Source organism: Mobula birostris, chromosome 20 (assembly GCF_030028105.1).
Source record: "Mobula birostris isolate sMobBir1 chromosome 20, sMobBir1.hap1, whole genome shotgun sequence".
In the NCBI taxonomy this organism is placed as follows: domain Eukaryota; kingdom Metazoa; phylum Chordata; class Chondrichthyes; order Myliobatiformes; family Myliobatidae; genus Mobula; species Mobula birostris.
The window spans coordinates 57,087,110-57,113,555 of NC_092389.1; the positions used below are offsets into that span (position 1 = coordinate 57,087,110).

At 45.5% G+C, this 26,446-nt stretch overlaps 1 protein-coding gene across 1 annotated transcript; it reads right to left on the reverse strand.

The window, feature by feature from the left end:
* Positions 1 to 1,000: 1,000 nt before the first annotated feature.
* On the reverse strand, positions 1,001 to 3,073 carry LOC140185231 (probable G-protein coupled receptor 139). Its single transcript, XM_072238618.1, has 2 exons — positions 2,905 to 3,073; positions 1,001 to 1,908 (listed from the first exon to the last, which is right to left on the reverse strand). Exons 1-2 carry the CDS (start codon positions 3,071 to 3,073, stop codon positions 1,001 to 1,003), a joined length of 1,077 nt encoding a protein of 358 aa, XP_072094719.1.
* Between the last annotated feature and the right edge of the window lie 23,373 nt (positions 3,074 to 26,446).

Consider the following 26,446-nt stretch of genomic DNA (forward strand, 5'->3'; position numbering starts at 1 on the left):
TTTTCAATATTCCTGGATTTCAGTGCTTTACAAGGGATAGGGAGGGGAGGAGGTTAGTGGTGTTGTAGATAGTGTAGAGAATTGTCAAAGATTGCAGAGAGAAATTGATAGGATGCAGAAGTGGGCTGAGAAGTGGCAGATGGAGGTCAACCCTGAGAAGTGTGAGGTGGTACACTTTGGAAGGACAAACTTCAAGGCAGAGTACAAAGTAAATGGTAAGATACTTGGTAGTGTGGAGGAGCAGAGGGATCTGGGGGTACATGTCCTCAGATCCCTGAAAGTTGCCTCACAGGTAGATAGGGTAGTTAAGAAAGCTTATGGAGCGTTAGCTTTCATACGTCGAGGGATAGAGTTTAAGAGTCCCGATGTAATGATGCAGCTCTATAAAACTCTGGTTAGGCCACAATTGGAGTACTGTGTCCAGTTCTGGTCGCCTCACTATAGGAAGAATGTGGAAGCATTGGAATGGGTACAGAGGAGATTTACCAGGATGCTGCCTGGTTTAGAGAGTATGCATTATGATCAGAGGCTGAGGGAGCAGGGCTTTACTCTTTGGAGAGAGGGAGGATGAGAGGAGACATGATAAAGGTGTACAAGATAATACGAGGAATAGATAGAGTGGATAGCCAGCGCCTCTTCCCCATGGCACCACTGCTCAATACAAGAGGACATAGCTTTCAGGTAAGGGGTGGGAAGTTCAAGGGGGATATTAGAGGAAGCTTTTTACTCAGAGAGTGGTTGGTGCATGGACTGCACTGCCTGAGTCAGTGGTGGAGGCGGATACACTGGTGAAATTTAAGAGACTACTAGACAGGTATATGGAGGAATTTAAGGTGGGGCGTTATATGGGAGGCAGGGTTTGAGGGTCGGCACAACATTGTGGGCCGAAGGGCCTGTAATGTGCTGTACTATTCTATGTTCTATGTTCTATGAGATCAGGCGGTGAATGTGAGGAGCCTGAGTCCGAACTCAAGACACTGCGGCGGCCTCCGGCTTGTGCTCAGGACGCGTCTTTATTAATAAAATGAAGCACCGAGGTGACCGGATATTTCACAGCCCTAATTATCTGCTCCGAGAATTTTGACTGAGTCACCGCGTAAATAAACGTGTTTGTGCAGCAGCTGAAATTCCTCAATAAAGCCCCGACGAAGATAAAAATACATTCTGAATCATTGAAGTTGAATCCTTTCCCCGAGAGCTGATAATATATGAAATTTACAACAATTGTTATCCACAGGAGGATGAAGTTGCCGGAGAGGGTGAAGAGTAAAACCACAGACCTCCTCCTGCTCTCCATCTCCGGGTCACTGCTGTTCTCCCACTTGCTCTGACCCTTCAGCCCCTTACGGACCCGCCTGGCCACTAAAATGTGTCTGACTGTCAGAGCGTTCAGCAGCAGGATGACAGCGAAAGGGATGAAAGGGGTTAAAACTATATCGAGCCAGTCATATCCGACCCAGCCGGGGTCAGTGAAGTAACTTTCCATGACTGTACAGAACCACGATACGTTGTCGATGATCTCTGTGGGCTCAAACATGAAGTAGCGGGGAATATTTTTCAAACAGAACAGTACACCGGTTGTTGTTAGTACCACAGTCGCAGTTTTCTCGGTGCAATATTTTGTTTTCAGCTTCTGGCGGCAAATGGCGACAAACCGATCAAAGGTGAAAGTGACGGTGAACCAGACAGAACAGTGTGTGGCTGTGAACCTCATTACAGCAATAACACTGCAGATAGGGGTGATGCTCAGAAAATTCCACGGGAAGTAATACCAATTGATTCGATACAAAATGACCTCGGTGACAATGGTCAGTAGATCGGCCGCTGCCATGGCCACCAGGTAGCGAGTGGTGCAGGTAGAGAGGCCGCACTTTCCCCGGGACAGGATCACAATCGCCACTAAATTCACTGTGTGTGGGGGAGGCGGGAGGGGGGTGAGAGACGGGGACGGGGGAGGGAGAGAGAGAAACTCAGGAGTGCTGGAATCTGTGAGAGGCTGCTAATCTAACATCAAACACGGGTCAAACTGTCTCTGACCTGCCTTCTTCAGTGCGGAGATAAGACAATGTGTGCAGAATTGTCGGCGATAAAAGCGATCTGCATGAACAACAACGATCGGTGCTGATCCCGATTCCAGTCGCTGATGGGGCTGGTTTCGCTGATTTAACCGTGACTGACCAGGTCTCCGGAAACTCAGCATCTGATGGGGCTCAGAAGGGGTACAGAGGGTAGAAACACACACACAATACTGGAGGGGCTCAGCACGTCGTGCAGCATACATGGAATTGAACAGACTTTGGTGTTGTGCCGAGACTTTTGTACAGGACGAAGCGGTGTCCAGATTTACGACGCGTCTCAGAGGGAAATAGGAACAACTCAGTAACCTGAGACTGAGAGGCTCCGTTAATGGATTAATTCCGCAGCGCAGTTCAATTCGATAACACGCGGCAGCAGATACGTGGACAGTGGTTCAGATGATCAGACCCAATTATTGACCGACAGGCAATGAGATCCAACTGTGACAGACTCCACAGGGAGACATGAAATACAGGACCAGGGGTTATCTCTGATCAATAACTCAGAAACAGTGAACTTTACAACGTAAACCCATCCCAGTCACAGTTTGCGGGAGAGCTGCCTGTCCCCACACTGGGACAACTCCGGACAAGGTGTCACTGAAGGCAAGAACAACGTTCGAGTCGATCCCGTGAGTTAGATGAGAGATTGGAGTTCAGTTCCGCTTGTCATTAAATATGAAATCTCAGAGTGTGAACTGACAGGATGAATATCTCTGACGAATATTTGTACAATGATCATCACGTTAGAAGCTTGTCAAATGATCATAAACAGATTCACATGGTTAACACACAGAAATACCAAACATGAATTACTCCGCTCACTCACCAGGAACTCCAATGACAGCAATGAACACGTACAGTATTTTCTCCACACTCTGGTACCTCTCTAGCATTGCAGGCATTTTCTCTGTCCAATGATCTGTCCCCACTGTGCTACAGGCGATCTCTCGGAATGAAATGTTGAGGCAGCACATGCCTGGGGTTTTTAATACCATTTAGCGACTCCACAGGGACAGATTTCAACAGATTTAAAAGTAACTGTTTTAAAATTATTTACAAACCATTACGTCAGGCAGGTGCAACCCCCCAAGTGACAGATTGTAATTAAATATTTAACTGGAGCAATGTTTGGACTGTTTGTGTGAATTAATTTGTCCCAAAATTCACGGAACCTTCAGTTGTTTCTCATCAATGAAAAGTGCTTCACTGTATGAATGTACTCCAATGGAGCCATTTGAGAGACACGGAATATGGAAGTAAATTACGTCATTGCAGCTTGTGAAAGTGTATTGAATCACCCACTGTTACATTCTGCTCGAGAGTATAAACTTTTGTAATAGAGTAGTTTGTGTTTGGGGGACTCTAATCAGGCGGTAGCCAAGAAAAGATTTGCTTGTGATGGTGAATAAACACTTTCATATCCACAAAACCCTCCAACATCTTCAGTGACTCAGTCACAGTCAGAACATTTCGGTGCTCGACAAGGACCCACCCTTAACCCTAATACATGGCCATGAAACTCGGCAGTCTAGTAGGGGGTTGAGTCTGTTTTAATCATATCACCACCTGTGTGTTAAAGAACACGGCGGAGCGCTGGAGAGGCGGACAAGGAACTGCCGTTCTGTGTAGGGTGTTTCTGTGTCTCTGTGTGGATCAACCCATTGATTCTGCCTGACCCGGCCTGACTCTACACGTATCCATAGACATCCAGTTCAATTTATCCCCTCGGTTCAGTCCCTTCCCCTCTGTCTCCGTAAACTGCACATGCTCCCGACCTCTCGTTTCAAACACTTCACAAAATGGCTGCCTGAACCATAAAAATCAAGAACAGAGGTTAAAATTCAAATTGCATTCATTATTAATCTATGTACAAATGAAACAACCTTGAGATTCGTCAGAGCTCCAAATCAGCAGACACACTTGCATATTGGATCACCTCAGAGAAAAGTCATTTCAAATAGTTCACAAAACGGCCGCCTCCACCTTACAAAATAGGAAGAACCAAGTGCAACGTTGAAAATGCATTTATTATTAAATTATTACTAAATAAAAATAGTCTGATAGTCGTCACACCTCCAACTCCTCAGAACCCTTCAAATACATTCACACCCCGAATGTATGCTCCAAAACTACCGAACCCCCAAAATCCGTATGCACTCTGAAATCCACCAACAGTCCCAAATCTCTGCACATACTCAAATTCGCACTGACACACGGATAGGTGTGGGCCCCGAAATCCGTGTACATCTAAGTTCATGTATGCGCTCAATTCACATGCACCCTAATATTAGCTGGCAGACACCCATTCCTGTCCACATTCCCAAATCCCTGTGCACCCCCCTCATATTCCCCAAAGCACTCCTAAATGAGCGTATATTCTCAAACCGGTCTGCACCCCCAAATCCGTTGCGGACCCGGACCCGCTGATTCTCTCACATGCACATTAGATCATCCCAGCGCAAGCATCATATGAAATAGTTCACAGAATGTCTGCTTCCATTTAAAAAACAAGTACAGAGGTCAAAGTTCATATCGCGTTATCTATAACGAAACAACCTGGAGATTCGAAAAACCTCCAAATCTAACATCTCCTCAAAGTCAGTGTTCAGCCCCGAATCCGCCAACTCACCCAACTCTCCATACATCTGAAAATCTGTGTACAGCCATAAATCTCTGCTCACCGGCAAACCCTCATTCAACTTTCAAATCAGTGTGCACCCCAAAAGCAACTGACACCCCAAAATCCATGGGTACTCACACTTTCGCTGACAGACTCCGAAATATTCGCACATCCCCAAATCCGTGGTACACCAACACATGAGTCTATCCCAGGGCAGGAAGCATTTCAAACGCTTCACAAAACTTCTGTCTCCACCTTAAAAATAGCAAGAACAACGTGCAAAAACTAAACACACGTCCACATGCGTATTCACCCGCATATTCGTTGACGTCCTCTTAAATCAGCGCACAATCCCAAGCCTGTATCCACTGAATCAGTGTGCACCCCAATTCCATGTGCAACGTAAACCCGCTGAAACCCCGACATACACATCAGATTATAGCAGAGGAAATATCATTTCAAGGAGGTCCACCTTAATAAGTTAGCAAGAACAAATTTCAACTTTCAAACTGCATTTATCGTTTAAATTACCTACAAATGAAACAACTTTTTGATTCACCACACCGCCACATCCTGAGAACCGTGAGATATGCGCGCACCCGAAATCCATGAACACATCCATGTCTACCAAATCCCAAAATCCGTGTGCAACCCCAAATCCGATAACATTTCTAATCTGCGCACCTCCGGAAAACCATCTTCACCTCAGTAGGTTCCCCCAAATCCACTGACACCCCCATATTCGCTGACAGACCCTATTTCTGCGCTCATCCATAAATACCTCCGCACCCCCATATTCGCTAAACACCCCTAAATCAGCGCAATCTTCAAATCTGCTTGCACCTCCAATTCCGTGCTCACCCTGAACCTGCCAACACCCTAAGCTCCAACGACATACAGAAATCTGTTCGCACTCCATCCCCACGCCACCCCCACATGCACATTAGATTATCCCAGAGCAAAACTCGCTTCAAATAATACACAGATTAGCTGCTTAAATCAAATAGCAAAATCAAAGTTCTAAGTGTATTTGTTATTAAAATATCTATGAATGAAACAACCTTGTGAATCATCACACACCTAAATCTTCGGATCCCCCAAACAGCGTGCATCCCCAAATCCTTCAACATACCCAAATTTGTGTGCAAACCCAAATCCATATGCACCCTGAAACGTGCACGCAACCCCCAAGTCAGTGTGTACCCCCAAATTCATCAGCACTCTGAAATCCATGTGCGCCCTCAAATGCACCGACAGATCCTGAAATATGCGCACATCCGAAAATCAGTGTGCCCCTTTTCCATGTGCACCCCCAAACCCGACGACATCCCCACATGCACATGAGGTATTTCCAGAGCAAGTATCATTTCAAACAGTTTGCAAAATAGCTGCTTCCATCTTAAAAAGTTCAGAGTTTCAAATGCATTCCTTATTAAAATATCTCTGTGTGTCAGTATTTCTATGTGTTTCTATGTGTCCGCATGCGTGTCTGTCCGTCTCTTTGTGTGTCTGTGAGTGTTTGTGTCGGAGACCAGCGAGCAGACAGCTCTCAGTCTTTGTCGTGATGCTGTGACCACTGAGAACAAATGGCTAGTGTGGAAGAGACCCTTCCGGACAGCGGAGCGATGTGTGTACACTGGGTCAGGGAACCGTATAGCATTGAATTGTTTGTAAGGGATACAGAAATATCATGGGTTTAATTCTGAAGAGGGGAGAGCTCGGACAGTCTCTACGCAATACATTGGGGAGGCTGAACAGGGAATGAGAGACTGAATCTATGAGGAGCGTTTGATGCTCCAGGCCTGAACTCGGTGAGTTTAGAAAAATGAGGGAGACACCAGATTGAAACCTGTCGCATATTGAATGCACACAGAACAGAGTGGAGACCTGGGGAGGGACATGCGGAAGTGTTTCTGTGTGTGTGTGTGTGTGTGTGTGTGCCTGTCTGTCTGTCTGTCTGTCTACCTGTTGGAATGCGGTCATCTGTGTCTGTCGGCTGTTGGACAGAACAGGAGAAAGAGACAGTAAGGGAGAGAAGAAGGGAGTGAGGTAGGGTAGGGAGGAATGTGTGGAGGAAAGAGTGGGGCAGTGGGGAACAGAACGGATGAAGAGAGGAGGACAGAGAGAAAGAGTGAGGCAACATATTTACTCTCTCTCTCTGTATATAACTATCCTGTCTTCTCCACACTCCCCTCCCCCGCCTATTCTGTACCACACAAAAAAGGAAACACACGGCCTCTCCCGGAAACCAGAAACCTTTAACTTCTGAGAGAACATTGTCGCTTTCCAAACAACAAAGAATGATACAACATCAGATAATTCACTGTGCGTGTCAACCCGTCATCACAGTGCGGCGTGGAGGGAATGGCGGGACGGGTGGGTGGGGGGAAAGCGAGCTACAGAAGAGGGGGATTGGGGTGAAAGCGAGAGGCAGGAGAAGCGTTGGGCAGAGCGGGAGAAATAGATAATAAGGGCAAGAAGGGAATAAGGAACAGTGAGTGAGTAGGGGAGGGAGGAATGTGTGGAGAAAAGAGTGGGGCAGCGGGGAAGAAAGCGGATGAAGAGGGGAGGAGGAGGGAGAGAAAGACTGTGAGGTTATATATGTATATTTAGTCTCTCTCTCTCTTTCAGAGTGGGAAGGGTGGAAAACGGAATCCGTGGAGCGGAGAGAATTTGAGACAAACTCGAAAAACGAGCCATTTTTGGGAGGCAGGGAGACGGGAAATGGGAAGATGGAGAAAGCATGAGTGTGTGTGTGAGAGAGAGAAAAACGAACAGAACGAGAGATAGACAATGGAAGAAAAGGGGAGGGAGAGGTAGAGAACGGAAATCAATGTGGAGTCGGAGAATCACGGTGAAGGAGACGACCTTGTGGAGTACAGGGGCACAGGTAAACATGGACAGACAGGGGGGTGAAGGAGGCGGACGGAGTACAGGATTTGGGCATCATATGACCGCAGTACAAGGTGTCGGGGAGGCGGTACCGGGAGTGTTGTGTGCGGTTCTGGTCTCGCAGTAACAGGAAGGCTGTGAGAAAGCCAGAGAGCGCCCAGTAAACATTCACAGGGAATGTAGGACAAACGAATGACACAGTAAAGGAAAAGGCCCTGAAACCCGGGATGTTCTGCCGGAAAAATTAATCTAACGAAGCCTAATTAATCTCATCCCTCTTTCCACATCCTTCCGTTCCCTGAACATTTAACTGTCTGCCTAACTGTCTCTTAAACACCCTTATCGTATCGATCTCCACCCCGAGCCGCGGCAGCACGTTTCAGGCGCGCAGTTTCTCGGAATGCTGTTGGTACACGGTCCATGCTGCGCAGCTGTAAAGCAGAGTGGGAAGTACTATGGCCCTATTGACAATAAGGGAAAGAAGAAGGGCAGTGAGTGGGTAGGGTAAGGAGGTATGTGTGAAGGATAGAATGGGGCAGTGGGGAACAGAATGGATAAAGGGGAGAGAGAGAACGGGAGTGCGGCTAGATATATATAGCCCCCCCCCCCATCTCTCTCTCTTCTCTCTCTCTCTCTCTCTCTCTCTCTCTCCCCCCCTCTCTCTATCTCTCCTATCTCTCTCTCTATCTATACATACGTACATCCTGTCTTCTCCACGCTCCCCTCCCCCACATGTTCAGCATCGCACACAAAAGGGGAACAAACTGGCCACTCCCGGTAAGCACAGGCCTTTATTTTCTGAGGGAACATTGGATCTTTGCAAACAACGAAGAATTACACAACATCTATAATTCACTGAGTGTGTCAAACCCGACATCACAGTGCGGGGTGAGGGTGTGTGCGCGGACGGGTGGGTGCCGGGGAAAGCGGGCAACAGAATGGGGGAATTGGGGAAAAGGCGAGAGGCAGGCGAAGCGATCGGTAGAAAGGCAGAAAGAGACAACATGGGAAAAAAGAAGGGCAGTGAGTGGGTACGGAAACATGTGCGGAGGAAAAAGTAGGGAAGTGGGGAAGGGAACGGATGAAGAGAGGAGAGGGAAAGAGAGTGGGTGGGAGAGAAGTAAATTGGTGAGGGGAGGGGAGGAAGAGAAAGGAGGAGGGAGTGGGAGAGAAAGAGAAAGAGACGGTGAGGGAACGGGGAAGAGGAGGTGGCGAGAGTGGGAAGAGGTGAAAATCGGGCCGGGGAGCAGGGAGAGTTTGTGGCAAAGAGGAGGAAAGAGCAATTTTTGGGAAGCGGGGTGAAGGGCAATGGGAATATGGAGGGAGCTCGTGAAAGTGTGTGTGTGTGTGTGTGTGTGTGTTTGTATGTACCGACTTGTATGCGTGTGAGTGTCTGATTCTGATTGCTCTTCAAAAAAAATTAAAATCCCTGGCCCGAATCGCCTCACGTTGCCCATGGATGTCCAGCGCCTATTCACTTCTATGGTCGGCTGGTGGCGCAGTGACATCAGCGCCGGACTCCGGAACGGAGGTCCCCGGGTTCGAATCCAGTCGGGCCGCTCCCGAGTACGCTTTCCATCCGCACCGTGTTGAGTGGTCAGCTCGCAATTCGACCTCGTAAAATAAAGAAAATTACTGCGTGGGAGTGGCGCCCCGCACAGCCTTCCGATCCGCTCCTTGTAAGGCATGAAAATTCCCGACGCCGGCCTCTCAGGTTTGAGTCGACGTCGTCGTCATCATCATCATCGTCATCATCATCATCATCATCATCATCATCACATTCACTTCTATCCCCAGCAGGAAAGCCTTAAAGCACATCCCTCTCTTTCCGACAACAGACCCATCCCCTTCATCTCCACTTTATCTGGAGTCAGAGAGCACAATAACAAACAAACCCCTTTGCCCATTGAGTCGGTAACGAATTGTTATTCTGCCGAGTCCCATAACCGCAGCTGGACCATGGTCCTCAATACCCTCCCGTCCATGTACTGATCCAAACTTCTCTGCAATGAAATCCATAACTTCCACTGACAGCTCTTCCCACACCCTCACCACCCTCTGAGTGAAGGGATTCCCACTCAGGTTCCTCTGAAATATTTCACCTTTCACCCTTAAACTGCGATCTCTAGTTTCCATCTCACCCAACCTCAGAGGAAAAATCCTGCCTGCATTTACCCTGTCAACAACACTGATAATTTTGTCTACCTCCTCGAAATCTCCCTTCATTTTTCAACACTAAAGGGAATAAAGTCCTGACCTTTTTCTAAAGCTCCAGTCCTCAAGTCCCAGCAAACGTCTTGCAAATCTTCTCAGCACTCTTTCAATTTTGTTGATGAGTTTCCTTCAGTCAGGGTAACAAAAACTGCACACAATGCTTTAGATTAGGCCTCATCAACGTCTTATACAACTTCAACATAACATCCCATCTCCTGTACTCAATACTTTGATTTATGAATCCAATATGCCAAAAGCTCTTATTTCGACTCTATCTACCTGTGACGCCACTTTCAAGTAATTATGAATCTGTGTTTCCAGATCCCTCTGGTCTACCGACTCCTCAGGACCCGACTGCTCACCATGTCTTCATGCACCTCCAAATCAGTGCGCACCTCGAATCCAATCCTTTGAATATGAAATCACATTTGATGAGCTTCCAGTAGTAAATCTGGCCTGCTGAGCGAATTACCTGTTTTAAGACTCTTGAAAACCGAAAGGGAGTCTGAACAAATTACCACCTTACATGGACAAATTTCCTCCATCCACGGTAAGCACGAAATGATGGCAAGCAATTCTGTTGTAAATCCTGATAGATGGTTGGTAGATCGTTTCTTTATTGTTACCTATAATTCACGCATAACACAGCAACACCAACATTCCCAGTTAAATTGTATTTTGATCCTTCTGTAAAAATGGTTAAACTATCTCAATAACTTCCTTAACATATACTGAACCAAAAAATTCTCAGGCATAAAAAAATCGTTAGATTTCATTAAATCGTGTATCCTATGATCAACTAAAGGCATTGAAAGAAACAAGGTGGGGTTACCAAGAAGGCGACGTTTTGTACAACCCACCGAACCCATATTTCAAACGTGATAAGAACCAAGGCACCCAAAACTAAATACACTCTTCTCGTGAAGTTCCGAACAGTCATCCAACACACCTTCAACAGATTAATCATTTCTTCTCCCTTAAATTAATCCAGTATGCTAACATTAAATTCAACCTCCACAATTTCAACCAGTAAAGCCAAAACAGGAGACGACCTTATTGCAACAACACAATGTTAAACCCTGTACTTGTATCACATCCAAACATATTAACGTTGAAGATGAAGCTGATCTATAAACCACAACCATAATCAAGAACAGATCCAATTAAACAAACGAAATTGGTCAACAAATATTTTCATGTAACAACCCAGAATATCCACAGAGATAACTGAGAATATTTACTGTTTCTTTGTATTTATCAATTATTTTCTGATCCGGTGCCTCCATGTCAGCTTATTACCCATCCACATGCCTGGAAATCTTACCACTGACACCTGTTAAGGAGTTTGACCATATAATTTCCAATCAACAGCAGGTCCATGAATCATGTTTGTAAAACACTGAACTTGTCTTGTAGCTATTGAAAGCTTAAATCCCATCTATTTGCCGACTGTTCGACATTATCAATTGCGAATGCATCCTATACACAGTAAAATTGAAATTTCTAACTCTAATCCATAAAGCTCCAGCATCTGCATATAGTGATTTACACACCCCAGAACCCCTCTCAGAAAAAAATATCATTAATTATAATGTGAAATAATAAATACTGCCTTGTGGGATCCCAATCTCTATCTCATAGCAACCTGAGGATAACTTGCCCACCCGTACCTAACACAAGACGTCCAATTAAAACAACATAGAAAAAGTTAGAAAATCACCCCCTCCATCCTCATTTAGACAATTTCATAAGAAATCTTTCCTCCCACAAATACCATCTGCCTTTTGAATAGTGAAAATACTTCTGTTACAACGTCTGTATTTAACTGTGCTTTCCGAATATCATCTTCCAAACATAAAAAAAAGGAATGCAATGCCATACTTGCCCACCCACACCTTTACAAGACGTCTAAAGAAAATCAATCAAATACAATTGTACAATAGCCCCCTCAATTTCATTTCCAGCAATTAATCAAAAGTCCGTCCTTTAATAAATATGGTTTCCCTTTTCAATATCAAAATATATTGTTATTACAACATATTTATTTATCTGTGCTTTCCTAATATGATCATCCAAACCCAAAACTGATTCCAATGTTATTCTGCCCTTTTGAATTCCCCTCAAATAAAACGTGAAATCACTTCTTTTATCAAAAATAAAATTCAAACACTCGATTTCCATACGTTCCATAAGTTTACATAAGTGAGACGTTAATGATATTGGCCTAGGACAAGGAGAATCAGATGAGGAGCTCCAGGTTTTATAATGGGCACTACTACAACCATTTTCCACGAGGAAAGTAGATGGCCAAACCTCAATATACGATTCAAAAAGTTAATATTTTTCACAAGAGAGTTATATACATACCTGTTGAATCAAGAATTTCTACTACAAGTTCCTCATACATTTTATTCCCATTCACAACTCTATACCCTGCCCTTTTCCTTATGGAACTGGCAACACAACCCCTCTGCCAACTAACCTGTCAAGCCTAACGACAATATAATCCGGCACGGGAATAAAAAAAACTTAAAATGTGCAGGTTTCCTGAACAGATATAACATCGGAAGAATCTGACAAATCAGAAATAAACTTCTTAAAGACTTGACCATTTTATTGCAATATTTTAATCTTGTTATGGACGTTCACAAGTAGACTGGGATACAGATACCCCACCCAACAAATCTTCATTTAAAGCTCCCCACAAAACACCAGTTACACCAAGATACCGTTCTGCAGCTTTCACAATAATTTTTACTCCTTCAGGAGGACGATATGTTTGAGCAGTTCAATTCACCACATCGGTTGTAAACATCACAAACTTCATTTTATCCAGCAATAAAATATCTTTGATGAGAGAACTGTGATGCGACATATATCCGCTGACGTCACAGTCTGCTCTCTGACTGGGAACACTTTACCCAGTTTACCTGCTCTGCTTGCTGTACTTGTCCTTGAACAGGTCCTTCTGCTCACTGTGTTGTTCTGAACCAACTGAACCGGTCATTTCATGTCTTACTAAACCAATCCCTCTGCCTGCACAAGGTCCACATCCCTGTATTCTCCACACATTCAGGTGGTATCTAATAGCCTCCATCACATCGGCCTCCACCACCACCCCTGACATTCATTCCAGACACTCACCACGATGGGTATGAAAAACAAAGCTTGAAACGCAAATCTCCTTTCAACATTCTGCGTCAAGTTTTTAACATCATTGTCTTTTGTAACTGCTTTTTTAAACAGCAGCTGTGCAGAGAAAAGATACAAAGTTACACTAAATTACAAAATAAATAGTGCAAAAAAAAACACGAATGAGGTGGTGTTCCCCCTTTCTCCTGAAGTGCATGCCCTCTGGCATTGCATATTTCCTCCTTCGAGAGAAATAAAATACCGGCTGTCCACTCTGACTGTGCCTCTCATGTTCCTGTGAACGTTTGTTAACAGCCTGCGGTTGGTTACTGTGACTGTGTCTTTAAGAGCCCCTGAGCGAGGCGGGACTATGACGTCAGTCACAGGCTGACACTACTGACTGTGAGCTGAACCACAGGGAGAGAGAGAGAGACTTTTCAGTAGTCGCAGCAGCAGCAGAGAGAGAGAGAGGAGAAAGGAGACCAGCTGCTGAATCTTCAGCTGGTCACTGCGATGGTTTGAAACTCTTTCAAGCCCAGAAGATTGGGTTAAGTATCGGCACACGGGGCGCAACAAATGTGGGACTGACACTTCGTATAATCCAAAGGAGTGGAATTTGTTTGGGATATGCTGTGGAGACCACTTATGTGTTAACCCCTGCCTGCGTATGTTGTGTGGTGATCACTTGAAGGTGATATCCCTGTGACAAGTCACTTTCGGTGATAAATTGTATGTGGATTTGGAACGACGACGGACAAGATCTTCGACGACAACACTTTTGTTTACCTGTGGGATTCGACGTGACCACCTTTTCCCTGCGTTTCACCCTGGATTACAAATATCTCTCTCCTATCACTTATTCCGCGGATGACTGCACTTTCCCGACTTTATCATCTCAAGAATTTAAGCCCCGTTCCCTCAAGCTCGATATGGTTCGGGAGCCATATTTTATACATATAAGACTGTTAACTTGGTTAAGTTACAATATTATAAGTAGATACGAATAAAGATAGTGGTTTTAACATTTAAACCTGACTCAGTGTGAAATTTCTTGCTGCCGATTTGTTTCTAATTGTTACAGTTCGTAACACGTTTGTCGCAGCTCCCTGGGCCACTGCCGCTCCAGAGAAAATTCCCCGAGATTGTCCAGTCTCACTTTATCCAGGCAGAATCCTGTTAAGCCTCTTCCACTCACTATCCAAAACCTCTGCATTATTGCTATATTAGAATGCAATTCTCCAGATGCAACATAACTTCCTGACACTGGAACCACTCTCTGCAAGTTATAAAATCAGTTTCCAAGACCCCTCTGTAGATCAACACCATCCAATCTCATCCCATGAATATAACAGCAAAGAGATAATGCTGAGACATTAATCAGGCCACACTTGGAGTATTGTCAATAGTGTTGGGGCGCCATAGCTCAGAAAGGATGTGTTGTCATTGGAGAGAGTCGAATGGAGGTTCAGAAGGATTATTTTGGGAATGAAGGGGTTAACATATGAGGAGCATTTGTCAACTTTGAGCATGTAAAGCCTGGAATTCTGAAGAATGCAGAGGGGATCTCATTAAAACCTGCTGAATGTTGAAAGGACCAGATAAGGTGGATGTGGAGAGGATGTTTCCGACGGTGGGGCTATCAAGATCTAGAGGGCACATCCACAAAAATGAGAGGCCACCTTTCCAAACAGAGTTAAGGTGGATTGATTGATTGATTGATTATTTATATATATATCAGCCAGGGAGTATTGGATCTGTGGAATGCTGTGCCTCAGAATGCAGTACAGGCCAGACTGTGGGTATATTTAAGGCAGAAGTTGATAGTTTCCTGATCGGGGAGGGCATCAATGGCTATGGCAAGTGGTCAGGTGCATGGGGCTGGGTGCGATCCGGGATCAGCCGTGACAGAAAGGCAGCAGACTCGATGGGCTGAATGGCCTAATTTTGCTCCTCTGATTTATGGACTTATGGACACAAACCCCCTCAATCATGATGAATCTCCTCTGCAGTCTTCAGGCACATAACATCCTTTGTACAGAATGCTGAGCAGAACTAGATACAACTTTTCAAAAACTTTAGCAAGTCAGGCAGCATCTGTTGAGGGGAATAGAGTCGATATTTGAGATAGAACCCCTTCCTTACAGCACTGACACAGACCCTTCGGCCCATCTTTTCCATGCTGTGCTGGTGTCCATTTAAACTAATCCCTCTGCCTGCCTTTGACATAGAACATAGAAATCGACAGCATATTACAGGCCCTTCAGCTCACAATGTTGTGTCCATCATGTAACCTATTCTAGAAACTGTCTAGGATTTCCCTATCGTATAGCCGTCAATTTTTCCAAGCTCCGTGTACCTATCTAAGAGTCTCTTACAATATCCTATAGTACCAGCGTCTACCACAGTCACTGGCAGTGCATTCCACACCCCATCCACTCTCTGTGTGAAAAACCTACCACTGACATCCCCCCTGTACCGACTTCCAAGCACCTTAACACTATGTCCCCTCGTGTTAGTCATTTCACTCCCTCTTTCGTATCCACATTCTTTTTGTAGTGAGGTGACCAGAATTGAACACAGTACTGCAAGTGGGGACGAAATGTCTCCTAATATAGCTTCAACATTCCCTCACAGCTCTTGAACTCAGTCCCACGGGCGATGAAGACCATCACACCAGACGCCTTCTTAACAACACTGCCAACCTGCACAGCAGCTTTGAGTGTCGTATGGACACGGACCCCAAGATCTCTCTGAGCCTCCACACTGCCCAAGTGTCTTACCATTAATGTTATATTTTGTGATCAACATTGATCTGGCGAAATGAACCAGCTCACACGTATCTGGGTTGAACTCCATCTGCCACTTCTCAGCCCAGTTCTGCATCCTATCTATTTCCCGCTGTAATCTCTGACAACCCTCAGACTACCCACAACACGCCCAACTATTGTGTCAGTATTGGTTGTTTCTGGGAGTTGTAGTCATATGCTTCGTCTCCTCGCTCGCTCCCTGTAAAAACATTCTTCTCAGCCATCAGAGACATCACCGAACCAGATTCACCGAGGCGTCGAAGGGGAACCGCACCCGTCCCTGTAGACGCCGAAGCCGGCGACCACCGACAGCAGAGCCTCGCTAAAATCAGCCATGGCGATGGAGCGGAAGAGGAGGGCAGATTTCTACCAGCCTATGGTAGCTCAGACCCAGCTCTAACCCCTGATTCCATTGGTTGAGGTTCCTGTCGGTCAAATGAGAACTCACACGGTGAGTAGTTAATGTGAATGTCAGTCAGCCTTCCTGTCTTTATGAGCTTGAGTTTGCATCTCTATCTGGGGGACAGGAAGACACGTATAGGCAATTCAAATTTTGGTGAAGCAAATTGGGAGAAATGTAAGTTTTTATGTGATGATGCATCAGTCTCCGAGTGACATTATTAAGAAAAAAAGGGCACAGGCCGTGGTGAGGAAGGTGGTGATTTACTGGAGGTCACCTTGACATAAAATTTGAAGGGATATTTAACTTGGAGATGTTCGGGGTATGATTAAGAAAATGGGGGGATTTGAAATGATCTGAATATTTCAGAATTGATTAGTGAGGGCAAAATGATTGTTACTGAAACGGGGAAAGATGTGTCACTGGCTGGGTCATGTGCTGCTATTCATAATCAAGATAATTTCAGTGAGGAAGTTAACCAATGTAGGGATATGTCTCTGAGTGAATACTGATACGTTTCTGAGTGAATACTGTACCCTGTTGTGTTGGAATTCAGCTGTAGCAATGATAGTGTCACTAACGTAGAGTTTTCTTTGTAGGAATTTAAGAAGTCTACTATGAATGCAGGTCAGGCGCCCCAGGGAAGGGTGATACATGTAATTGTAATTCTCTCATGAAAATATTAAATTTTTGAATCATGTTTATATGTTGGGCCACCTTCCTCCCTCATGGAATATGGCAGCAATTGTGCCTGTTCTGAAACCTGTGGAGATCCCCGACTGATCCTTCCAGTTTACAGAAATGAGACATTAACGAAATAAACCCATAACTCTTGGCTTATATCATTAATGTCTCATCTATGTAAACTGACGGAATGTATGGTAATCGAGCGCTTCAGTTATATTTTGGAAAGGAGAGATAATATAACGTTTCATTAGAGTGGATTTTGGAAGGGGAGAATGACATTAGATTCAGTTTTAGGTTTGGAAGACGATAATAGGAGAGCACAGTTAAATAAAGATTTTGTAATGTCAGATTCTTTTACATTATAACGCATTTGATATGTTATGGAAGGAAGGAATTTTGATTAAATTTTGGACATTAGGAATTAGAGGAGATTGCATAATTTATCTGAGTTTTTTTTATTTGGACGGGCAGTGCAGGAATGGGTGGGTGTGTGTTTCTACGAGATAGAGAATGGGACCCCACAAGGCAGTATTTGTAGCCCTTCGTTATTTAATATTATGATAAATGATATGTTCTCTGAGATAGGTACTCTAGTGGGTTAATTACTAAACGCAGATGATGTAGCTTTATAGATTGGAGGTAGTATTTCAATTTTACTGTAAAAAGGATGCAATTTACAATTAATAGGTCAAACACTGGGCAAATAGATGAAGATTTTAAGTTTTCAGTCACTAAAACAGGTTATGTGTTTTACAAACAGGATTAATAGACCTGCACTTGATTTGAAATTCTATGGTCAACCTCGTGAAAATATGTCAGTGGTGAGATTTCCAGGCATGTGGATGGATAATAAGCTGACATGGAAGCACCATATCAGTAAAATAATTGATAAATGTAAAGGAGCATTAAATATCCTCAGACATCTGTGTGGGTGTTCTTGGAGTGCAACATTAAAATCTTTGTTGACCATTTATATTTGTTTAATTCAATCTGTTCTTGATTCTGGCTGTGTGGCTTATGCATCAGTTTCATGTTCAACTTTAAGATGTTTGGGTGTGATACGAGCACAGGCTTTAAGATTGTGTTGTGGTGCAGTAAGGTCGTCTCCTGTTTCGGCTTTCCTGGTTGAAATGGGACAATTGCCCTTAGAATGACAGAGTTTGAAGTTAATGTTAACAAATTGGGTTAATTTGAGGGGGCAAAACGATTATCATCCTGTACTAGAGAACTGTTGGGAACATCACAAGAAGATTGTATTTTGTTTCAGGTGACTGGGTTCATATCACGCTCGGAACATGGCTGTATTTGATGATACAATATGTCCCACTGTAGCTTTCTCGGTAACCCAATTTTGTGTTTTTTTTTGGTCCCAATGACTTTAGTTAATTTTAGGTTACACAACTGGATTCTGTTCTGCCTGAGAGTCTGTTGGTTCGTGAGTATATTAATGAAAGTTATTATCATACAGTAACCATTTTTACAGATGGATTAAAACATAATTTAACTGGGAATAGTGTGGCTGTTTTGTTGTTGTGTGTGCCTGAATTGTAAGTAATGATAAAGAAATCACTCACCAGACAGTTATGGGTATATGAAGCAGAATTCTTTGCCATCATTTTAGGCTTACAGTGGGTGGTGGAAATTGGTCCTTGCAAACTTGTAATTTGTTCAGAATCCTTTTCGGTTTTGATCAGCCTCAAAACAGGTCATTCCAGCAGTGGGTCAAATTGACTGTTGGAATCTCATCAAGCAGTATTCATATAAAAAGTTTGGTTTATATGTCTGCACCTTATGGGCCCTGCACAGCGCACTGGTGAGGGAAATGATGGGGTTGACTGTTTAGCAACAAAACCTGTTAAATTTCAGCTGTGGACATAGACCTTGCACTTAGCAAATCAGAAGCTAAGGGGTTGGTAGTGTTCTGAATTACGGACTTCTGGCAAGACTTGTAGGATGAAGGACAGGCACCTTTACAGAGGTGGCTGACGTATCTGGGAATAGATTACAAGGCACAGGAGAGACATGTCACACAGAAGAATTTCTCAGATGGCAGCGGTGGGAATCCATGGCTGACAAGGGAAGTTAAGGACTGTGTGTTACCTAAGGAAATGGCATATAAGGGAGCAAAGGTGAGTGGGATGTTGGATTATTGGGATGCTCTTAAAATCCAACATAAGGCAACGAAATAAGCCATAAGAATGGTAAAGATGAAATATGAAGCAAACTAGCCAATAACATAAAGCAGGATACTAAAAGTTAGTTTTCAGTTACATGAAGAGTGAAAGGGAGATGAGAGTTGATATTGGATTGGAAAATGATGCTGGTGAGGTAGTGATGGGGACAAAGAAATGTCAGATGAACTTAATGAACACTTTGTATCAATCTTCACTGTCTTTTCCTGTCAGCACCGCCCCACTGGTCACATTTAACCTGTCTCAGTGCGGGTGGACTTCAGGACCCAGGGGAGCTCAGGACCCGCCGCCCGCGGCTGCTGCTGCTGAATCTGCGGTGTTTCTGTTCCGTTGTCGGATGCGGTGAACGAGTTAAAATTAACGGATCGATAATTCTCATCTCGTGTTTATTTCACTCTCCGCACATTTATATTTACAATGACTTTACTCCTGACGCCGGTCCCGGGACCCGACCCGTTTACAGGCCCGGAGCGGAACCGGAGCAGATTCTCAGCCACTAGTTTACATGCCGAGTCCCGTTTCCACATCCAGGGTGACAGAGACTGGGGGGAGAAGCAGAGAATTAGAGAATCCCCGGGGATCGGGGGGAGACTCGGGCAGCGCGGCCCCGGGGATCGGGGGGAGACTCGGGCAGCGCGGCCCCGGGGTTCGGGGGAAGGCTCGGGAAGCGCGGCTCCGGGGATCGGGGAAATGCCGCTGGGCCTCAGGCGAGGTCTGGTGGCCGACACGAACCTTTCCCGTGGTTTGACTCGACGAAAGCGGATGGACAACGATGTCTCCCCAAGGGTTTTCCGCTGGACGGAGAGCAGAGATTTCCCGATCAAACAGATACGAGATGCTGGAGGAACCGAGCGGGTCAGGCAGCGTGTGCAGTCTGCGTTTCAGGTCGTCATCTTCCCACAAGAACACAAATAAATAGGGGAGATAGACAGCAGTTTAGTTTTTTTTTTGAGTTTAGAGTTTTTTTTCTCTTTATAAAATATCTTTTTCATGGTTAGTTACTTAGAGATTGGGAGGCTAAACTACATTTGTTACGTGGAACCTGTGCTGGTATATGCTAACCGTTATTAATGTAATTCCGCAAACACGAAGAATTCTGCAGATGCTGGAAATTCAAGCAACACACAACAAAGTTGCTGGTGAACGCAGCAGGCCAGGCAGCATCTCTAGGAACAGGTACAGTCGACGTTTCGGGGTGAGACCCTTCGTCAGGACTAACTGAAGGAAGTTAGTAAGAGATTTGAAAGTGGGAGGGGGAGGGGAAGGTCCAAAATGATAGGAGAAGACAGGAGGGGGAGGGATGGAGCCCAGAGCAGGACAGGTGATTGGCAAAAGGGATATAAGAGGATCATGGGACAGGAGGCCCCGGGAGAAGGAAAAGTCACGCAGGGGGGCCCAGAGGATGGGCAAATGGTATAGTCAGAGGGACAGAGGGAGAAAAGGGAGAGAGAGAGAAAGAATGTGTGTATATAAATAAATAACGGATGGGGTACGAGGGGGAGGTGGGGCATTAGCGGAAGTTAGAGAAGTCAATGTTCATGCCATCAGGTTGGAGGCTATCCAGACGGAATATAAGGTGTTGTTCCTCCAACCTGCGTGTGCCTTCATCTTTACAGTAGAGGAGGCCGTGGATAGACATCGGAATGGGAATGGGATGTGGAATTAAAATGAGTGGCCACTGCGCACAGACATACATGTAGTCACACATCGAGATACACACACTGACATGCAGACAGACACAGATATATACATCAAACAGAGAGAAACGACCACTGTGCTGCACATTAACACACAGAAACCCGAAAGAAACAACAGCAGGATCAGATACGCGACAACAGAGACAAGCATACACGACAGACAGAGTTAGCACATTAGCACACACACATACTCATGCAACGGCAGACCTAGGCACTGACAGTTATAGTCGCAATCATTATCGGACTTCCACAGGTAGACACAGACGCACACATATGTACACAGACTCTGCAAACAACACAAGAACACACACACACACTCACACACACACACACACACACACACACGTCTCACATACTTTCACACACAGACATGGACCTGCAATCACACAGTCTCAGACTCTGTGGTCATATTCAGACACACACATTGTCACGCACATATTCACAAACATCACTGGCAAAAGCATAAGCTCCCGCACAGACACAGCAACACAAGAACACGCACACACACACACACACACACACACACACACACACACACTCACACACACACAGACACACACACACACACACACACACACACACAGCAACACAAGAACACACACACACATACACACACACACACACACACACACACACACACACAAACACACACACACACACACACACACACACACACACACACACACAACCGCACACAGACGGCCAAACATAGACACGGACGCAGGCACACATAGAGAAACTCAAAAGCACACACACATACAGACGCAAACAAATAGTGACACACAGACACACCCAAAGACGTACACAGTTTCACATACGACTAGCCACCCACACTGACAAACAAAGACCGACAAAGGCTCGTACACAGACAGCCTACGAAACAGAAATTCAGACTGATACTGCCAGACACAGACAGAGAAATATAGAGACAGATAGAAAAACAAACTGAAACTTGTAAAAACACACACACACTCACACGAATAAACACCAGACGCGCTGCGTGCCCCACACACACACATACAGTCAAAGGCATAAACACATATACACACACCCACGGATGTACACACATCGATAAATGAACTTTCTTCTCCGCCTCTCCAGCTCTCTGTAGTGTTTTATGTCCCTACGGTGTGTTATTATCAATACATACTCACCCCCAGCTTTGACTGCTGAGTTTGCAAGCCACGGTGTGCAGCTCGGGGTGGGTCCTGGTGAGGTTACAGGGTGCTATGATTCATCCATACTCACCCCCAGCTTTGCTGAGTTTGCAAGCCAGGGTGTGCAGCTCGGGGTGGGTCCTGGTGAGGCTGATGGTGATAGCGTTTATTCAGTAGAGGAGGTCATGGACTGACGTGCCGGAATGAGAATGGGAAGTAGAATTGAAATGTGTGTGTTGATTTGATTTCCAGCATCTGCAGTTTCTTTTCGTGCTTGCGGTTGCATTCAGATGAGGTGCGATCGGAATTGGTGCAGAATGGTGGAGCGAAGGTGTTTCTCTCAGTCGATCGGCTTTACCGATTCCTCAACTGATGGAGAAAAGTCGCAGCGAGACAAGCAATAGGTGATAATCTGTGTCTGATGGTATTTGAAACAATGTTCCTTTTGCTGGATGAACGCTACTCGCAATTTACAGCCCTGAGTACATCACATTATCCACTGTTTGCCGTTTCACAATTAATTCACTGAATTAGTAATTATCTGTCACTGTGGGGTTGCACGTCTGACGTAATCGGTTTGGGAATAATTTGAAAATCTTTATTTATAAATCTGCTGAAGTCTGTCCCTGTGGAGTCGCTAAACGGTATTAAAACCCCAGGCTTTTGCTGCTTTAGCATTTCATTCCGACAGATCGCCTGCAGAACAGGGTGTCGAATTACTGGGCACAGAAAATGTCTTCAATGTGGCATAGTTATAGGAGTGTGCAAAAAATATTGTACGTGTTCATTGCTGTCTTTGGAGTTCCTGGTCAGTGAGTGGATTTCATGTTTGGTATTTATGTGCGTTTCCCGGTGTGAACTCTTTATGATCATTTGACAAGCTTCCAACTTGATGACCAAATCCGCCACAGATATCGATCCTGTCAATTTGAAATGCTGAGTTTGCATATTTAATGACAAACGAATCAAATAGTCTGTCTCTCCGCCGCAACCGTTCGACTCGGACGTCTTTTTTCCTGTATTTAAAGACACCTTTTCCAGAGTAGTCCCAGTGCAGCTCTCTGACAGGATGGGCTTTGATGGGAATTCGTCCAGATTTATACCCGGCTGGAGAAAGGCACTTTCACCCGAAGATGGGACTGGGAGGGATTTACATTGTGAAGTTCACTATTTCTGAGGAATTGATCAGATTGACCATCTGGTCCTGTGTTTTACGTTTCCCTTTGGAGATTATGTCAATCGGATTCCACTGCCCGTTGTTCAATAATTGGGTTTGATCACCTCAGTCAGTGTCCACAGACACCCTGAACTGTTTTCTCCAAGTGCACTGCGCTGTAGAATTGATGTAAATTAATTAATTAATTAATTAGTTCAGTAATGGAGCTATCAGCTTCTGTTTACTAAATTGAGCCGGCTTTTCCTTTGAGATCCATCGGAAATTGGGGCATCATTTCATCCTGAAGAAGGGTCTTGGCCCGAAACGGTCAGTGTTTGTTCAATTGCATAGATGTTTCTTGGGCTGCAGAGTTCCCCCAGTAATTTGTGTGTGTTGTTTCCCTCCGGATGCCCTAGGCTCACCTGATGCCGTGTTTCTCGTGGTCTGCTCAGTCACGGCTAAATCAGTGTAACCGGCTCCATCAGCGATGGAATCAGAATTAGCACCGATCACTGTCGTTCATGCAGCTCGGTTTTAGCACCGACGGTTAGTCACACAACGTTTTGTTGGCACAGTGAGGAAAACAGTTCAAATATATTGTGATCCGTGTCAGATGTTAGATTTGCCCCCGTTTACACATTCTGGCACTTCTGTTCTTTAGCCGAAACCCGGTCCTGTGTTAATTCCCGGAAAGTCTGCTCAGTAATGCCCAGTGCCTGTTCTCTCGTCTCGCTCTCTGTCTCTGTTTGTCTGTCTGTCTGACTCTCTCCCTCTCCCTCTCTCTCTCTCTCTCTCTCTCTCTAGTGAATTTACTGGCGATTGTGATCCTGTCCCGCCGAAAGTGCGGCCTCTCTACCTGTACCACTCGCTACCTGGTGGCCATGGCAGCGGCCGATCTACTGACTATTATCTTCGAGATCATTTTGTTTCGAATTAAAAAATATTACTTCATGTCCAGTTTTCTAAACATTACCCCCATGTGCAGCGTTATCAATGTACTCAGGTACGCAGCCACAGACTGTTCAGTCTGGTTCACCGTCACTTTCACCTTTGATCGGTTTGTCGCCATTTGCTGCCGGAAGCTGAAAACAAAATATTGCACCGGGAAAACTGCGGCTGTGGTTCTAACAACAACCGGCGTACTGTACTGTCTGAAAAACATTCCCCGCTACTTCCTCTGGGAACCCAAAGTGATCATCGACAATGTGCCGTGGTTCTGTAAACTCAGGGACAAAGTTATCACTGACCCTGGGTGGGTAGCACGGGCTTGGGCGGAGAATGTTTTAACTCCGTTGCTCCCTTTTGTTGCGATCCTGCTGCTCAACGCTCTGACAGTCAGACACATTTTAGTGGCCAGTCGGGTCCGTAAGGGGCTGAAGGGTCAGAGCAAGGGGGAGAACCGCAGTGACCCGGAGATGGAGAGCAGGAGGAGATCTGTGGTTTTACTCTTCACTCTATCGGGCAGCTTCGTCTTACTGTGGATGACACTGGTCATAAATTTCATATATTATCAGGTCAAAGCAATGGGTTACAATTTCAATGATTCTGAATGGATATTTCATGGTTTCGGCGTTTTGCTGAGGAATTTTAGCTTGTGCACGAACACAGTTATTTACGCAGTGACTCAGTCGAAATTCAGGGAGCAGGTGATCAGCGCGGTGAAATACCCGATCATTTCTGTGCTACAGTTGATTAATAAAGACGCGCCCTGAGCGTAACCCAGATATAGCTTCAATGTATCCCGTCCGGGCTCCAGATCTTCTCATTCACCGTCTCGTCTCCAAGCTATTCTTCCGTGGCGGTCGTCTTATTGACCGGGAGCAGCAGTGCTGTGGACCGCGAGAAAATGGAGGGTGATAGGAAAGTGCTTGCAATAGAGAGATGTCTGGGATTGGCTGAGTGGAGCGCTGGAGTGCTTCGTTGGGGCTGGGTAAAGAGAGATTGAGAGATCGTGAAAGATTGTTGCGTGTGTGTGTGTGAGAGAGAGAGAGAATGAATGTGTGTGTGTGTGAGAGAGAGTGTGAGTCTGTGTGTGTGAGTCTGGGTGTGTGTGAGTCTGGGTGTGTGTGTTTGTGTGTGTGTTTGAGTGTGTGTGTGTGTGTGTGTTTGAGAGAGCGCTGAGAAGGTTTACGAAGATGCTGCCAGGACAAGGTGATCTGTGTTATAGGGAGAAGTTGGCCAGGCTTCAAACTCAGCATGCTTGTCACTAAACCCAATCTCATCTTTAACATAGAAACATAGAATTATAGAAAATAGGTGCAGGAGTAAGCCATTCGGCCCTTCGAGCCCACACCGCCATTCAGTACGATCATGGCTGATCATCCATCTCAGAACCCTGTACTTGCCTTCTCTCCATACCCCCTGATCCCTTTAGCCACAAGGGCTATATCCAACTCCCTCTTAAATATAGCCAATGAACTGGCCTCAACTGTTTCTTGTGGCAGAGAATTCCACAGATTCACCACTGTCTGTGTGAAGAAGTTTTTTTCTCGTCTCGGTCCTAAAAGGCTTCCCCTTTATCCTCAAACTGCGACCCCTCGTTCTGGACTTCCCCAACATCGGGAACAATCTTCCTGCATCTAGCCTGTCTAATCCCTTTAGGATTTTATACGTTTCAATAAGATCCCCCCTCAGTCTTCTAAATTGCAGAGAGTATAAGCGTAGCCGATCCAGTCTTTCATCATATGAAAGTCCTGCCATCCCAGGAATCAATCTGATGAACCTTCTTTGTACTCCCTCTGTGGCAAGAATGTCTTTCCTCAGATTAGGGGACCAAACCTGCACACAATACTCCAGGTGTGGTCTCACTAAGGCCTTGTACAACTGCCGTTGCACCTCCCTGCTCCTGTACCCAAATCCTCTTGCTATGAATGCCAGAATGCTATGAATGAACTCCTTCACAAACCTGCCCCTATACATAACCTGACTTCTAATACCGCAAACCCCAGTCACCAAACCTAAATCTGTCCTCCCACTGTCATAGTCCGGTCCGTGAAGTCCGTGTTCTGGTTCACGGTCCGCTCCGTGGACGCCAGACTCCGGGTCTTCCGGCTGTCCCTTGTTTCAGTTGGGCTTAATCATTGGCACCCGATGCTTGTCTTGGAGCTGGGAATATAAGCGGTCCTGGGATTAAACCTCCAACATGTGTCTGGAGCCACGCCTGCAACCTGCGTCTGGAGCGTCGCCTGCAACCTGTGTCTGGAGCGTCGCCTGCAACATGCGTCTGGAGCGTCGCCTGCAACCCGTGTCTGGAGCGTCGCCTTCAACATGCGTCTGGAGCGTCGCCTGCAACCTGCGTCTGGAGCGTCGCCTGCAACCTGTGTCTGGAGCCTCGCCTGCAACCTGTGTCTGGAGCGTCGCCTGCAACCTGCGTCTGGAGCGTCGCCTGCAACCTTGTCAAGTTCAACCACCGGA

Excerpts from the sequence above, each read along its gene's own strand:
- LOC140185231 (XM_072238618.1), bottom strand. The coding sequence starts at position 3,073 with ATGGTATTAAAAACCCCAGGCATGTGCTGCCTCAACATTTCATTCCGA. Across the intron at positions 1,909-2,904 it reads TGCTGTCATTGGAGTTCCTG|TGAATTTAGTGGCGATTGTG; the intron begins GTGAGTGAGCGG and ends CCCCACACACAG.